General features: G+C 35.7%; 1 protein-coding gene across 1 annotated transcript; it reads right to left on the bottom strand.

Moving 5' to 3' along the window:
- Positions 1-13348: 13348 nt before the first annotated feature.
- LOC128192264 (uncharacterized) lies at positions 13349-14571 on the bottom strand. Its single transcript, XM_052864820.1, is given in 3 exon segments — positions 13349-13435; positions 13437-13609; positions 14298-14571. Coding segments are annotated over 3 exon segments (534 nt in total).
- Positions 14572-18648: the final 4077 nt, after the last annotated feature.

Genomic DNA, 18648 nt, shown 5'->3' with positions numbered 1-18648 from the left:
CTTTTCTTTACGTATATTTTCTAACAATAACCTTTTTTCCTCAAGGGTAAATTAATTTCTTCCTCGGATTCCAATTTTTCTATTTCTTCAAGTAATGACTTTTCTTTCAAGTTTCTTTCCTTTTTCTATAGGAGGAGTAAGAAATAGTGACACCTCTTATTTCCATAAGGAGAACTTATAAAAATAGAATATCGTCTACTTCATCGGTGTCACCTTTTATATGTTGCGAGAGGTTCCGTATGGTTTCTTTCACTGTTTGTACATGTTTTTTTTTTTTTATCAAGAAGTAAACTATTATTGAATTTCCAAAGCCCATGTCCCCATTTAAAAGAGTTAAATTTTAATTCTACAATGACAATGGAATGGTCTGATCTATAACCAGGTTTAATTATGTATGACTCTTCAGAGTTGGACAAACTTTCAGATATTAAAATATAATCTAAACGCCCTTGTTTTAAGGGGTTTTTCTTACGCCAAGTATATACCTTTTTGTCAGGGTTCAAAGTCCGGAAGTAGTCTAATAGATATCAATCATCCATAATTTCAAGTAATTTTTCTCTTGCCTTGGGGTTATTTAATGTATTATAGTTTTTTGTATCAATAACAGGATTTAAGGCAAGATTAAAATCTCCAACTAGTATAAAAAAATTCATTATCCAGTTATAAGAAAATCTCACGAACATACTCATAAAACTCAGGACTATCTGTGTTTGGACCATATATGTTAATCAAAGTAACCATATTTCCCTCAATTGTTAAATCCAAGGCTATCAAATTCCCTGCTTTATCCTTTCTTTCTTGATGAACTTTAAATTCGAAGTTATTATTAAAAAATATAGAGACACCTCTTGCATTTGATTTGTAAGAGTTGAAGTAACATTTATAACCCCACATGGCTTCTACACATTGGTCAAATTCGGGAATAAAGTGTGTATCTTGAAAACATATGATAGAGTAACCCTTGGTTTTATAAAAATTTAAGACATCTTGACGTTTTGATAAAGTGGCTAACCCCTGACAATTAACTGTGGCAATCTTTATAGAATCAACCATTTTCAAACGGAGAGAGATAAACAAATGTCATGTAAAAGTGATCAAAAAGGAAAAATTGTAAGCAACCACTTTTCACTACCATATGCATCAAGATATATTGGAGTTTACTTGAAAAAGAAAATGAAAAGCACTCTCGCACCCTGTCTCCCACCTTCCATACCAACTGTAAATAAACAAACATCGAACCCGAAGCGTCTATGGTTTTCCGATCCCGATCTCACAACATGTTCTTGCGACTCCGCATACTTACACATAAGAAAAGTTAGCGCCGTTGCTTTAGTTTCTCGGTTATGTCATCCAGGATGTCGAATGTATGTCTATTTCCCTCGTTGTCCAACGCAAACACTTTACCATTGTAATACCAGGTTGAATGTATCCTGGAATCATCTTTAAGATCACGGATCAGCTTGGCATTTAGCGGAGTCAGATGATCATGCATGATGAAGTGTTTTTACACTTTTTCGACCGAGCGGTTCTTTATAATCCGGATCTTTGTACCGGTATCGCGGAATATGGCGATTACTGGTCTGGGTGCGCCCCTACCCCTTCCTGGAACTCGGTGGATGGCTAAAATATCGGCTGGTGATAGGTCGACGTTTACCATCTACTTTATCATGCGGCACAGTATGTCCCGAAGATTTTCGGTCTGTGTTTCGTTCCATTGTAGAAATTTAATGTTACTCTTCTGCGAGTATTGCTGTGTCTGGTTTGCCAAAGTTAAAGCATTACCTGCCATGTATTGAAGGGAGTTCAAGCTTTTCCTCATCTGTCTTATTGATTGTGCCTGAGCATTGAATTTTTCGCGTAAATTTTCTAGTTCAAGATTGAAACCATCACATCTTTCTTTGATTTTTTTTTAGCATTCACTTGTTTCATTTTCAATTTTTTGTTCAAATTCATTTTTTACTGCTGTTTTAATGTCATTTGTAGTTTCTTCCTTTATTTCTTTCAAAATTGAATTTTTAACGTCTGTAATGATTTCTTGTCTGAACTCTTTTTTTCCTTTCTTCTTAGAATGAGGTCATTATATATTCTTTATTTCTGTCTTTGTTTCAGTCTTTTTTAACATGTTTTCTTGTATGTCAGACAGGGTCTCTTAAATTGATTTTAGTTCACCTGTTATACCTATTGTTCTTGGCGGGGCCCCAAGCGGGGAGTCCATGTCTGAACTCTCTGTTCTTTTCTGTGTTTTGGTCGCAGCTTTATCCGATACTACTGTGTTCCTCAGTAAATCTGGAACTTTGGGTAAGCTTAATTGTACAAGTTTTTTTCCGGAGTTTCCTCTAGATTTTCAGATAGTTTTTTGTCCATTTTTTTCACACCTTTGTTTATTGTCCGCCAATGAGCGAGGACTCACAACCGAGATTCATAATAAAATTCTGGTGCTTACGAATATCACAAATAAACAAGTTGAACACAAAATTAAATTGACCAAAACTAAGGATAAGTAAATAGTTAATACCAGATATCACATTTGGCTTCTAATCGTTAGAAACAAAGCAAAATTCAACATATATTGCGGAGCTTCTTTTTTTTTACCTGTCCACTACTCCATTTGGGTGAGAACCTAGTAAGTTGCAAGAACTTGTGTTCGAACCCTTTGTATATTATATATACAATAAAATATGTTCAAACCACTTCTCCATTGCTTGACCGGAAGTCTCGAAGTATGCTTTATTTTATTTTGCATTCAAATTCATTTACGTAACGTTGCTACTTTTATTTTTATTGATTTATCATAAATCATTATTTGATCACATGCTGCACTTGCTCCAGCGGTCGCACCGTAAAACATTATTTCTCAGTCATTTAAAGAGTTCACTGGTACGAAGAGGATGGGTTGTAGCAACGGGTTATGACAGAGGCGGACCCAGCAATCTGATAAAGGGGGGGTTCCAGGCAGATGATACAGAAAGTGCTATAGATAAATTCCTATCAATTCCTGACAAAACAATAACTGTAAAATTCATTGTTTGTTATCTTTTAATCGGATTAAAAAAAATTACTCATCAATAAACAAAGACTTTTTAAACATTTTTCGGGGATAAAATTCGACAAACATTTTCAAAATCTCGTCAATATCAATTTCAATATTTGAGTGCACATTCATTAGTGCAAGTCCTGCCAATCTTTCTTCCCCCATTGTTGACCGGAGGTAAGTTTTGGTTCGCCGCAATGCCGAAAAGGATCGCTCCGCCTCGCAACTTGTAATAGGAAGAACACATCCTATGCTTAATATCAAGTGGATGTTAGGAAAAATGTCCTTATCAACTGTTGCCAAACAGTCTATGATGTTGGTCAGATTGTCTTGTGTCTCTGTAGAAGAGTCTATCCATTGTTTTTTCCATGTAAGGAGTTCCCTCCTGAGGCATGATGATGCCGGCATATCGGGTTCCCAAAACTGAAGTTTTTCGATTAGGTCGTCAATATCAGTCGTAATGATATGCTTTGGCAGCAACGACAACAGTGAAAGGCTTACTCTGTCTTCCTTCGCAAATCTAAGTGACATTTCATTGCTGAGGTGATCACAGAATGGAATTGCTATGTTGAGTTTGTAATATTCCTCAGGGTCTGTACCTGCAATATTTCCTCTATTATTTTGACGACCTGCAGTACGTGGCATTAGAAGCTGTGTTCCAAGCGTCTTTGCAAGTTCGTCTGCTTCTCTGTACCAACACGTAAATTCATTGTCTATATCCTTTCTAAGATCTTTTACACTTGAAATACACGTGTCGATAAGCATTACAGCAGAGAGTATGTCAAGATCACGCTTTTGCAGTTTAACTGCTAATGGTTTGATTAGGTCTAACACATTTTTTGCTATGAAAAATGCCATGATAAATGCGGATGACAGTAGTGTACTTAAGAGACCTTGGGCTTTGATTCTTGATTCCCTGTCCCAGCTTGGAATTTCAAAGTCAACGCTTGTCGGATCGGTGATCCCAGTAAGCGATAAAACAACTGGTTGATAGAGTTCTAAAAATGTTTCCAAACACGTATGCCTCTCAACCCAGCGAGTTTTACACAGTCCTTTCAGTTTCTGCACCCTTGAATCTGGCAATTGATTTTCAATTATACTTTCCAGGAGATGCTGGCGCTTTGGAGAATTTCGGAAAAATAGGAATGTTTCGTTTATACTGTCGATCATATTTCTAATTTGGGGCAGCTTACTTGAAGAAGCTATGCTTAGATTAAGAACGTGACTGTTACAATGCACATAAATGGCTCTTGGAGACAGGTCTCTCACTCGCTTCTGCACCCCAACTCTCTCTGATGACATAGCAGACGCACCGTCGTAGCATTGCCCCCTACACCTACTAACGTCAATGCCATTGATTTGGAGTGACTTCAAAAGGGTTTCTGCGATTTTCTCCCCATTGATTCCCTCAAGGTGAAGAAAATCAAAAAAGATCTCCTTAATCACTGGGATTGGTTCAAACGACACAAATCTTAAGCAAAGGGAGAGGATCTCTTTGTTCGAAGAATCCGTCACTTCATCGGCAATTACACTATAAAACGAATTTTCCGCCCCTGATTTTAAAGTTTTTGTAAGGCGGTCCCTGATAAACATACCAATGATAGAAATTAATTGGTTCTGAATTGTTTTTGAAGTGTATTGTGCATTTTTACGACCCTCCAAGAGATGTTGCCTTAGAACATCATCATTGTCAGATAGCAATGACAAAATAGCATGGAAATTGCCCTTTCTACCGGAAGTAGAAGTACTGTCGTCCCTGTGCCCTCTCAATGCGATGTTTTGTTTTCCACATAACAAGACAACTTTGATGATGCTTTTCAGAATGTGCTCATTTTTTTTGTATATCAATTCGTTGGCCTCTGAAAGCTTAAATCGAACACTTTCTTTTGGATTTTGAATAACTGCAGCGAAAGAAGATCCTTTGACAAGCGACTGTTTATGATAGTCGCAGTTTGCGTGATTTTCAAAAACGCCATCTTTGCCGACAGCTTTAGTCAAGTTTACAAATGGTCTTGAAACGAGAACGGCATTTTTGACACGACCTGTCTGAGGTGGGAACAAAATGCAATATTTGCAAAGTCCACCGCCTAAAATAGGACTGTAAACCAACCAAGGATATTTTACCAACCATGAATATTGGAAAGTGAGTGTGTACTTTTTTTTAAGTGTCCCCTTAATAACGGTTTGCTGGCAAAACTGTGAAAAGTTTTCATCAGGACGAAAATGGTGTTCAAGAAATTTATACCTCTCTTGATCAGTTAAATGAAATGAACTAGAGTTTAATAATCTCCCGATGTCATATAAAAATGACTGAGCATCATCAAGGACCTTTGAAGGGTTTTCCTCCTGAGCATTGTCAGCAGTAATTTTCCCGCTTTTGCCACTCATATTATATGTATCAATGTCTAACCTATTTCCCTGAACTGCTGCTTCAGAACACTCAGGGACAGAGTTTGAAATATCATTACATTTGGGAACAGATTAAGAAACATCTTTACAACACCCGGGGACAGAGTTAGAAACAACTTCACTACAATCATCAGTATAGACATCATTTGAAATTAAAAGAGCAAAGTGGTTAGGCTCATATGCAAACCCAGTCCTTGTATCTAGATTACCATCTCGTGACCAAATAATGCCAAACTTTGCATCAACAACTCTAGGTGAATCGAAAGGGGAAATGCGTTGATTAAAAAGAGGACGAAGTCCTTTATTTGCGTTTGGATACACAGACTCTATACTTAATTGAAGTAGGTTTGAAAGGGCCAGAATATGTATCATTGACGACCATTTTTTATCGGTACACGTAAGCAGAGCCTCGTGGCGGATAGCCGCCTCTCTGTCTCTTGTTCTGTCAAATAGGTCACTGGCTTCGTCTGTAAGTAAAAGGGAAAAAAGCGTATCCTCGTGATCTGTAAATATCTGTGTATGTGACACTGTGTTTTCTAGCACAGGATGGTTTACATATTTTTTAGATTTAATAAGCAATTCTGCAGCGACAAGAACACCCAACTGTGTTGAAAGGGAAATGTTACCTGCTAAATAGACAGAAAGGCAATTGAACAAGCAGTTTCCATCACCGGGAATTTGAAGTGCTCTCCTGAATTGGTGCTTTATATCATCTGGCACTAACGCAGATGCGAGAGCATCTTCAACAATGTTTCGAACTGTTGTGTTTTGATTTACATCTCGTAAAACCTTTTTACGAATTTCTTGTGTCAAAAACTCCGATTCTTGAAAACATGTATTTATGTTTTTATCCAATATCGCTTTACGTATTTTTTCAATTCTCCACATGTTTACTAAGTCAAATGAAAACCGGATGCTGAGAGAGCGTACTACATTTTACTAAACTACACTGTATCCGTATGATTTAATTATTCCGAAACAACTTACTATAGACACATTTACACATTATACATGTATCTGTTTGTACAGAAGTCTTATAAATACGATATTTTTTGAAGTACTTGTGTTTTATTTTTGTAAAAATTAAAATAAATATTGAAAATAGTCGCCTATAAAATAGTTTTTATGGTTAAAAAAAAAACCACATGTCCAAGAGAAAGGGGGGGTTCCAACCCCCGGAACCCCCCCCCCCCCTGGATCCGCCAATGTATGAAGGTACATCAATATTATTTTAGTATTGACACTCTTATCGCACTTTCGAAAAAAAATTTATATCACAAATTATGGAACTGAATTTCTAATTCGTTCATAGTGTGATAATTTTTAAACACCCGTGAATCTAATTTACCGAATTTATAACAGTGATGGGGGTGGGGGTGGGGGGGGGGTGAGGGTAACCAAAGATACAGGTCAAATACCAGTGCATTATTTAATTGATTACAGGAAGAATGTCACCTACCCCTAATTTTTCCTTCCAAAACATATGATGTTCAGCAACTTTGGGTAAACATTTAAGATCGGAAAAAAATATGCTCTGTATAAGTACATGCAGTGTTATTGAAAAAACGAGCTGGCAAAACAATAATTGCCCATTGGTATGTTCAAGAATCTATGTATTTCAACAGTAACCCTCTTTTCGTATTCTATTCAAATAAATCACGCCAATTAAAGAATATTAACATTAATCGAACATTAAACTATCATAAACTTGAAAACAAGCATTAGTGTGGTTTTTTTTTTTAATTTTTATCGCACTGATCTTTTAAAAGATCATATTGTTTTTGATAAACAGAACTTATGTATCCTTTTTACACATCATATTTGCAATAAGCCAGTTGAAAAAAATTATACAGTTGTAAATTGATCTCCATTATTCGTATATATATAAATCATATTCGTTCGGGCATAGCCCAATATACCGGACAAAAGGTAAATGTGCTGCATCTTTAAAAAAAAAGGAAAATGCAGTCGCTAAGCGAGGAATTCGAAGTTTATGTCATATTTGGATAATTCAAACCTCCCGATTTTTTTTCTATGGAAATTGTCGATATTGTCTTATGAGAAAAAAAAATTCTCATCTAGAAACTGTTTATCAAGTTAGCTGAGAATGCAATGAGTTCTTTTTAAAATATATAACGTTAAGCTAAACAAGGTTAAAACAATCATGTATTGTATTTAAAACTATCAACTATTTTCAGTAAACCATGAACTTTTTTTTTCAAAGTGCGTTGATATCGACGATATCAGCGCACGCTGTAACAGTTGTTTATCTTCATTTCTGAAAATCAGTGTTAAAAATAATTTCTAAAAAAAATGTGATTAAATTGTACCTTTTACTTGTTAACCTTACAATTAATTCAATCCTTTTGATTTTCATGATCATATATATATTTTTTAAAGTTGATTATTATTATTGCAGACGAAATTAAATATATAAAGTCAGAGTAACAACCAATACTACAATACTGGAGATGAGTTTATTGGCGATAATGGCCATGGCTGCTTACGTTATAAAAAGTATATGTAGGTATGAAAGTAATTGTACCCTGGGAACAGACGTACATCTTGGCAAATCTTTAAACATAGCCTTCCTAAAATTAAACCGTCCATATATTTAATCTGAAATGAGCACTACTGGTAAGTAGTGTTGTTACGATAGTCGGCGACTATCGAAAAATCGTCGCTGAAGGCAGCAGGTCGGCGACAATCGATAGTAAGTCTTTACCACGCTAAGATTCAGTCACGTGACAGATAACCTTTTATTGCGTAGCAATATCCATAAAACGACTAAAATATTAATTATAAAGTGACCAACATAGGGGCGACTTGCTTTGTGATCGGTAACTTCGCCGGAATTTCCGTCGAAAGAGAAGTTGAAGTCGCCCTGTATGCTGAGTTTACAATCGTGTTTATTAAACCCAAAGGCAATAAAATGATAATTATCAAATTCATAAGACGTTTTTACAAGCTCAGTTAACCCCTTTTGTGATTAGGAACTTGCGACTGTCTTATCTTCATGGGTTATAAAAACGGGTGATACTGTGCATTGAAAATTACAACCGATGTTTATTACTTTTCATGCTGATATTACACTTACAGTTTGAAACTTGTAATTAGTTAATAATACTGCCAAGTTATTGCTAAAATAATCATAAAACCGTTTGTTTGCAGATGTCTTCAAAATTAAACAGATCCGCTATATAACGGTTGTTATTGGGTCAAAGGGTTGCACTAATGCCTCCAAAATACACAAAAGAACAAGGACTGATTTTATTTGTCATTCAACTCACAGAATCACATAACATTTAATGTATAAAATGAGTGAAGGTATCATATCAATTCCCTTAATAAACTTGATAAGTTTCTACAAATTTTAGAGAAGTGGTTTTATTTTTCTTGACTTGCTTCTAATCCAATTTAAATTAAAGTGTTGCCCTAGGTTGGTCCCTAAGTATAATATTTAATTAATTTGAAGATAACTTCATAAAAAAACCTATTAATATATGAATTATGAATAAAAAAGGGTATTTTCTTTGGTGCTGGTATCTTTCACTCATTAAGAGATGAAAAAAAAAATCTTTGTTGGAATTTAAAAGTTAAAAAAATCGATTTTATAATCGATTGTGAGCTGCCGATTCAATTCGATTATCGATAGTAAAATTGGTCCGATTTGACAACACTACTGGTAAGCCAAATTCCGCAATCGGCAAACAGCTTGAAAGGCAGCAGACGTCCAAGAATGGCAGCCATGACGGTTTGTCGTGAAGTGGGGGTACCTAAAATAAAATCCAAGAGCAGAAGCTCAGAAAAACCAGTACAACATAACAAATAGATCAACATTCATAAGTAACAATTTTATCTCAAATGGCTCTTTCTTAAATAACAAAAGTTGATAAGAGTTGAAATTTGGGTGTGGAGGGAGGGTGAATTGTTTCTGGAAAATTAGCTAAGTACTTTACCATAGTAAAGGGAGGACAAAATTGTATCCCCAAATAAAAGAGGAGGCCAGTCACGCCTCTTAAGAAAAATGTACCGTGAATTTGGAACATAGAGGAAATAAATGAAAAATATCAATAAATTGAGGGAGCTTAGGCATCCTTACATAAAAATTGAGGGAGTCTAAATCAGACATCCCCATCAAACAAGGGGGGAGCCAGACATGAAAAGTAAATGCCTTGTAAATGGGCATCCCAAAACTAAATTTCAATAAATGAGGGAGCCTTAAAATTGGGCATCCCCAAGAAAAGTAAATGAAAAATGAGGGAATCCAAACCCTCCAAAATACATATTAAAGGTAAAATGAGGGAGCATTTGGCATCCTTTAAACTTGATGCAAATTTGAGGGGGTTTGAAGCTTCCAAATTAACGAACAACTTAAAATGTTGGGTCAAAATCAGGCCACACTTAACCAATTAGTAAGAGTGGTCATACAATTACAAAATTTACCTACAACTTATTACTACAAGAAAAAATGCATTGTCACAAAAAAAAATACTAGTGCAAAGTTCTCTTTCATCAAATGCAGAAAAAATTGAAATTTGTTTGATCTACACATGTAACATAAACATTGCAACCACATAGCTCACTAAGCTGAAGAAAAATCATTAACTTTGCTGGCAAGTTAGTTGGGTGGGTGAGTGGGTGTGGTTTACTGAAGGTGTGCAAGGTGAAGCCACGCACATAACACTTATAAGCGCACAACTACTACATCATCAGCCATGGCCCGTGTTCATTCCATTTTGGCGATACATTTAAGCACTTATCTTCTAAAAAAGATTGCAAGCCCTGTTGTAACCTATTAATAAATAGGTCATTGCCTAAATGGTTAAGGTGAACAGCATCCTTGTACAAGGTAGGGTCCTCAATGTCAAGCTCAGAGTATCTTATGTACTTCCCCCCAATTTTTGTTAAATATGTGGCTATATGGCTATTGATACGCACTCTAACCTTTTCTAGGGCTTGATGGTCAATCTCCCCCCGCCAGTGAAGCCGTGGTAGGATCTGTGACCAGACCAATATGGTGTTTGGCAAGACCACAACAAGCTTATCCAATATTCTCCTAATAGTGGCTCTTAGTTCAACAGATTTAAGAATTTGACCAATGTCATTCCCTCCGCAGTGGATGACCAGCATGTAAGGTGCTTCCTCATATTTCAAGAGGGTCCTTACCTTGCGGATTAACTGATGTGATCTCATTCCCCCCATTCCCTGCCACAACACTGAAGCATTGTGTCTATGAAGCTGGAGGTTACTTCCAATGTGGGAATTTTTAACATGGACAAAAGCATGCTTTATGATAGATGAGCCTTAAATCCATTTCTTCTAGGTTCTAGGATGAGACATACAATTTCTACAATGGGATTACAAAGTTAAGGTACATATTAACTAACACGGAAAGAGATGTTTATTTGCGGATATACCTAAATAGACAATTTGAGGTCCATCTACCATCTTGAGCAATATGCTCCTTACCCTTACCAATGGACCATGCATGTGTGGCCGCTCCTATACGAAGTGAGTGCAGCTTGTAAATTTGTGTATCTAACCCTAACCTTACGAGGGACTGGTTGAAAACTGAAGCTGTTTGGTAACGCGTTACTGGTGCCCCATTGACATGACAAAATAGGGAACCCAGGGCTTTTGGTCTTAATCTTAAGAATTTGCGTAGAGACAACACTGGACATAGAGGTTTGTCGACAGATTTAATATTAACTACAGCACCTCTCCCCTCCTGGTCTGTCTTAGAATGCTTTAAGTTAACGGTTACTGACTTGTTATCAGTGCCGAATGTAATATCCTGCAACTGGACGGCATGACCAATGTCGGTGATTGAATTCTGAACCAATTCCCCAATCCTAAAGTAACCATAGAAAGCTGTCACAAAGATGGCTGTAAACAAGGTTGCTTCATAAACTGAGCGGCAGACTGATGGTAAGACTTGAACTAACGCCTTCAAAACATCAAGGGTAATTGGCATACGATTGTTTTTGCGCTGATCCAGGCGACTTAAGCCAATCATAGCCTTCTTTAACATGAATGTCTGAGTGGTGTCATAAAGATTGTGAATAGGAGAATAAAATGATATTCCTGCAATGTAGGACTTAACAGAGCTGGGTGAAAAATGTCTAAATGACAAGTATGCCACAAATTGTACAAGATGACTTGGAGGTGGGGGCCAAGTAAGGTTCAACGAATGAAGGGTGCGGAAGCAGTGAAATGCATGCAGGGCAGTTGTGTATGTTTTCTTAGTGTTCTTTGATAACGAGTAGCTCAGAAGCTGCCAGGATCTATGTTGTAGATTACTTGCAAAAATGATTGCGGGATGTGCGATGCACTTGGATCGGCATCCGGAAAGGAACTGTGGAATCTTCTCCATTGCTGTCGAGAGAGGGAATCAGCCTTAACATTATGTACACCTGGAATGTGCACCCCTTTAAACTGTATGTTATAGATCAATCTCTGCAAGATTAGAGGTCTAAGCAGGTGCATGACTGATTTGATTTAGATGTTTTGGTGTTCAAGATGATGGCCAATGCTTGATTATCTGTATGAAGGATTACCTTTTTCCCAAGAAGTTCCCTTTCCCACACTGCAAATGCCATTGCTATTGGTACAAGCTCCAAAAAAGTTATGTATGAGAAAATATTATGAGACTTCCATTTTTGAGCCCACAACAAGTACACCCAGTGAAACCCAAATACTGCGCCACAGCCTAAATCAGGGTTACCTGCGCTATCAGTAAACAATTCTAAATCACCGTCATTGGCCCAGTCAACTTGTCTGTATGAAGCTATTCCATTGAATCGATTAAGGAAAAAAAAACCAAGTATATATATCTTCTTTCATTTCATTATTGACACGCCGTCTTTGGTGTGGCTTTTTCAAGCCACAAGATGCGTCATATAATCCCCTAATAAATGCTCGACCAGCGGGGATAGGCCTAACACAACAATTAAGGAGGCCTGTTAACTCTTGCAACTGCTTTAAAATTGCCTTTGTTTGCAGAGCAATGCTCTGTAATTGGGACCTTAGAGAGGTAAGTTTTTCTTGGGGTATCTTGACAGTCATATTTTGAATATCAATTTCAAGGCCTAAATAAATTAAAAGGGTTGTGGGCCCAACAGTTTTTTCTTTAGCTAACGGGACCCCTAAGTCTAAACAAATTTCAAGAAAATCAGCCATTAACTGTGAATATTCTTGTGTACCGGATCTACCAGCGAGCAGGAAATCATCTAAATAGTGTACAACATTAATACTTTGAGATTTTTCTTTCAAGGCCCATTCTAAAAATGTTGAGAATTTGTCAAACTTTGAACAACTTACAGAACAGCCAAATGGGAGGCATTTATCAATAAAAATACTCCCTTGAACCTTGTAACCACGCAAACTGAAATCTGAGGTATGAACAGGTAATAACCGAAAAGCACTTTTGATATCTAAACGAGAAACCAATGCCCCCTGTCCTAGACTAGCCAACATTTCGAGAGCCTCATCAAATGATGTATACTTCACAAAGCTAAATGACTGATCTATGAAATCATTCACACTTGATCCCTGTGCATATGACAAATGGTGGATTAACCTAAATGAACCATCTTTGTTTGACACCAAGCCAACGGGCGACAGCCTAAGGTAGGTGAATGGTGATTTTAAAAATGGACCAGCGACCCTACCTAATGAGACTTCCTTATTAATCAACTTAATTGCTTCATGTTCAAAACCATTTAGGGATTTGAGATTATGACAAGTTGTAGAAATTCTAGGACCCTCATAACACAGTTTCCCTCATAACACAGTTTGAACCCTGTAGAAAAACCCTGAATTAGTTCATGTGCAGCCAGTGTATTGGGGTATGTTAGTAAAAGTTCTCGTAATTTATTAGCTAAATTTCTTCATGTTCAAGACCATTTAGGGATTTGAGATTATGACAAGTTGTAGAAATTCTAGGACCCTCATAACACAGTTTGAACCCTGTAGAAAAACCCTGAATTAGTTCATGTGCAGCCAGTGTATTGGGGTATGTTAGTAAAAGTTCTCGTAATTTATTAACATCTATTGGGGTAGCGGCAATAGTAAGGGTGTCTAAGTGGCTTGGTGGTTGTGGCTGGCATGCGACTGGGGGCTGTTCCCGGTGCTTGTGGTCGCAGTGCCTGCTGGGTGTCTGCAGATCTAAAGGTTAAACGATTTTTATTAGAAAAGCATTTTGTAGCAGGATGATTCTTGTCACAATGGAGGCATTGGTGCTTGTAAAAGCCCTAGAGGGGGATTGGATTTGAAGTGACCGATGCATGTAAATAAGCCACAATTCACTATCCACCGAGGCATATGAAATAGAAGGGTTGCGTTCCTTTTTAAGTCGGAACTGGACATCATATCCCCTCCACCCCAAATGGTTTGTCCTAGATGCCCCCAAGCGGACAGTGTGCATATATTTAAAAAGGGCGGTGGCACATTCTGGGTGAGCGGTTACATATATACTGACAAAGATTAAAAAGGCGTCTACCCACGTTTGAATAGAAGTTATTGGTTTCGCCTTTGACTTTTGAGACATCGAGACAGTGCCATTACTACATGTCAAGAACAGAACATCATCATTGGGGTTCGGTTGTTGATCAATAATTTCGCCTTTGACTTTTGAGACATCGAGACAGTGCCATTACTACATGTCAAGAACTGAACATCATCATTGGGGTTCGGTTGTTGATCAATAATTTGCCTAAATTTACATACTGATCGTTTGCAATTTGTACTTATAGATTGTTAGGAACATTATAGGCTAAATGGTCATCAATGCTCTAAATGCCCTTTGCAGGTTGTGGCAAATGCTCTACATTCATTATACCAACGAACGAATTACCTGGCTCTGGCTCAAAGGGGTCACTTAGGTTTGCGGGGATGTTATCCATTGTGGGGATGTTAACCATCGAGGGGGTGTTGCCTGCTGAGGGGGCACCGATTCTTGGCTCAATCCTCGAGGCAACTTCCTCAGCTAAGTGACGAAGTTGTTCGTCGGCGAGGCCGAGCGCTGGGACCGGAGGCTCTGCTGGTGCCGGCGTTGTCGCCTGTATCAGCTTGGGCCTATCGCCACGTGCTGGGCCTACATGTGCATGTGTTGCTTTTCTCTTAGGCATGTCTCTTACAAATAAAACAGAAATGAAAATTAATTAATCTGGTTAAGTTGAGATTATGATATAATAATGTCAATTCCAGCAAAAGTTGGGGTTTATCCGATCCGCCATTGCTCTCGCATGAGCTTAACGACGGAATTAAATCCACCCAGCATCCACCGATAAATCTTGCATCGAGTAAAAAAAATATCATAGGGAATAAAACCTGTAGTTAAAGTTTACTATTAAAGCACTATAAAAAAAATTTATTCGAAAAATAAGTCCTTATGTCATTAAACCCCCGAGAGAAAAAGCCCATCCACCTACCTGAATTGTTTCTGGAAAACTGGGATGACGTCATATATTGTATGACTAATAACCATACCCGATGAAGATGCGGCGTAGTGATAATAAGCAGAAACCGCCGAGGACCTAAGGTGCTATCTATTAAGCGCGTAAATTGAAAAGAAAGTTGAATTCCACTTCAATAAATGTATTTAATCCTTAATGCTTAAATACTATTATTACAAGAGGCCCATGGGGCCACATCGCTCACCTGAGCAAAAATGGTCGTTCAAAAGATATTGTGCCATAGGCCCTTTGGTAGATTAAAAAAATATCGTAAAGTATTCGAATTTTACACTTTTTTTGCATACACGTAATCTTTGACATTGTACTTTCATGGAATACTTTTTTTTACCCAGAATAAGAAAATCCTACGCAAGATATAAAACTAAACATTTGGTAGGGGTACACTGTTAACTTCCAATTCGATCCCAATATTTTCGTTTCGCCCCTCCCCCCATTTCCCCCCATTTTATAAAGCGATCAAAATATATGAAAGCATATAGGTACATTTTCTTCCTCAACTACTAACTAGTTATTGTATTTTTAAAAAAATGTTATATTATAGTAATTGTATTTTGTAAAAAAAATCCTATAGATGTGAAGAAGAAAATTGTATATCAATACGCTCATTTCCTTAAATAAAATTCTAAAAGGACTATATGCGGTTTTATACATTATTTGCTCCCCAAATCAAAGTTTAAGAAAGAGCATTAAAAATAAGGTGAAAGATAGTTAAAATCATATTGAAAATAAAGGGTAAAAGGTTATTACCACAGTGACGTCATAATGTAGGAATGACGTCATGAAGATTGCATTATTTTGATAAATTGATGTTTTGTAGCAAAATATGGGTGTTTTCCGATGGTTTTTCGACTGGGAAACATCGAGCGTAGGCTTGCTCAAGTACCATTTTTTAGTATAATGTGTATAACTATCTGAAGAAAAGCATATGTTAAAATCGCACTTGAGCAGAACTGCGCTTTATACTTCCGAATGCAAAATATAGAGCAAAACTGAGAATAATTTCATTTGTTTGCAAATTTGCGGAAATTAGGTCATTTAGGTGACGTCTTAGATAAACAGCGAATGCGCAATGATGACTCAAATCAAAATTAAAGTTAAAAGCATCCTCTATACAATGATTTGTGAAGATTTTATTTTTATACGATACTATTTGAAAATTGGTTGAAATCGGGGGCAGATATTAGACCATACCGCACATACTCCAATTTGAAACAAAATATTAGCCCATGGTTTTTGCAATTTATATTTTCCTTTCCATAAGGATTATTTAGGCAAAACATCATTGAATTTGACTCAGTAGTACTTGAGAAGATTTTTAAAATTGCACCCCCATTTTTCTACAGTTTTCTCCGCTTTGAATAAAGATCGGTCTTTCATTTTTGCAATTTATATTTCCCTTCCCATAAGAATGCTTTCTGTTAAATTTGGTTGAAATTGGCCAAATGTTTTAGAGAAGAAGATGAGAATGTAAAAAGATTACAGACGAACAGACAGACGGAGAGACAGACTGACGACGGACAAAAAGTGATCAGAATAGCTTACTTGAGCTTTCAGGTAAGCTAAAAACTACTACTAAGGCCTTGACTATGTTATCGATTATTACAATATTTGACATGGCTCTGTGAAAGTATTATATTGCTTTCATTTTATATTTATTTCAATTTATGTAAGATATTTACCTGTAAGATTTTAAAATTTGACCTTTTTAAAAAAATTGACCACAATATTTCATTGTATTGTTTTTATTTGTTTTTTTCCTGTGCCCCAATGAATTGTTTTTGCATATAAAAGTTTCGCTTGTAGATGTGTTATATTTTTCTTTCTCATGTTGTCTACGAAAAAAAGAACAAGAGGCCCAGGGGCTACATCGCTCACCTGAGCAACATTGGGAAAGTGGCATAATCTGGTATTTTCTGAGGCTTGAAATTTTAGTGGTGTGAACCTTTAATGGTATCAAATTAAATTCTGTGTTTCCAATTTCTGCAGTTATATTTGACCTTGGCAAAGTAAGTAATGTTTTTATAAATATTTTGTGATACTAATTTTTGCAGATTTCTTATACCCACAATATATCGCAAAAATAAACAATTGCAGAAAATACCCATTGTACGGTACATATATCATTATATGATTTTAAGTGTATAGATGATATATAAAGAAGAAGTATAATACTTTGAAATGCAGAAGTATAATACTTTGAAATGCAGACAGATTTATTAAGTAAAATGCAGACAGATTTATTAAGTTTTCAAATTAAATTGGTAAACATTTTGTAAAAAGGAGAAAATGAAATTAAAAACAGAAATAAGCCTTAAATTGAACAATCTTATTTCTTGAAACATTGATAAAATTATTCTTATAAACTATTAAGCATTGTGTTCTTTGTTGTAGCATTTCTTATACATGTTTTATGATTGGTTGAATAAAGTAATACACAAATACTTTTTGTACACAAAAATATTCTATGAATAAAAAAACCCCAAGAAACAAACAAACAAAAAAAGATCATTGTTTTCACAAGCACTGAATGAAATCAGACAACATATGTTTAAATGAGTTCAACTGATGAATTCCAAAATTACATTTGTCATCATGAAATTGAGGATAGGAGACGTACAGTATTTGCTAGTAGATATAATTAATGAACATTTAAAGAATGTAATGAATTTTTGAAAACAAAGTAAAGAAATGAAATATACGATACAATATTTAAAAATTTAAAAAACATGAACATAAAAAAAAAAGAGAAAATGATTTTTAACAACATGTGATTAAAGATAAATGTGTCACTGAGAAAATAGCCATGTGATTGCAATAATGTGATATTGAATGAAATCATGTATATTCATATCACGAAGAAATAAAAACTATAGATATGGAAACTATTTGTTTACAAAAAAATAATAAGTGTAACTATAAACAAATATACCGATAAAAAAGCAAGGTTATAAAACGAAGATAATTGTGAACAAAGTATATTTAACCACTTATATAGTGAAACGTTGTCCACATTTTCACGAGACAATCTAAAACAAAATTAAAGTAAAAATAGAAAACACAAGTCTAAAACATTTCGCAATATAAGAAAAGAAGTTCGAAGTTCAAATAATAAACTGGAAATCAGAATTGACAGACTGCCAATCTAAAAAGAAAAAAAAAATAGTACAAGATCATCTAACAAACCAAGGACATATGATACAATTTTTTTCTTCAGAAATCTTACACACAAGTCTTGTGATAAAAAGTTACACAGATGAAAATATGCAGAAAAATGGAGAAAAGAATAATTGAAAAATGACAATTTTACATATGAAAAGCTGCAATGTCCTGATTTTTTTTCATAAATCCATAATTTAGACAATAACAATGAAAATATTACAACCAAATAGTGAAATATGGTATTTAAATCCAGGAATAAATTTTTTTGTATCATGAGTCCTTATTACTTATTCCTTTAGAATATCAAGTTCACAATCAGGCATTGTTAAATGACAATGTCAATTATCCCATCTTCACACTGTTAAATTAATGCAACCTACTCATGCAGTTTTGTTGTGGTTTACAAATGTGCATGTATATATTCCTTTAAAACATCAAATTCACAACTTCACATGCAATTGTTAAATGACAATGATGTTCACATAAATTATCATTTACAGATGTCATGAAAAAATGTTTTAAACTGTTTTGGCGTGGTTTGAATATCAGCAATGATGTTCACAAACTCAC

Source organism: Crassostrea angulata, chromosome 7 (assembly GCF_025612915.1).
Source record: "Crassostrea angulata isolate pt1a10 chromosome 7, ASM2561291v2, whole genome shotgun sequence".
NCBI classification, from domain to species: domain Eukaryota; kingdom Metazoa; phylum Mollusca; class Bivalvia; order Ostreida; family Ostreidae; genus Magallana; species Magallana angulata.
This window is presented reverse-complemented; position numbering and strand designations above follow the sequence as displayed.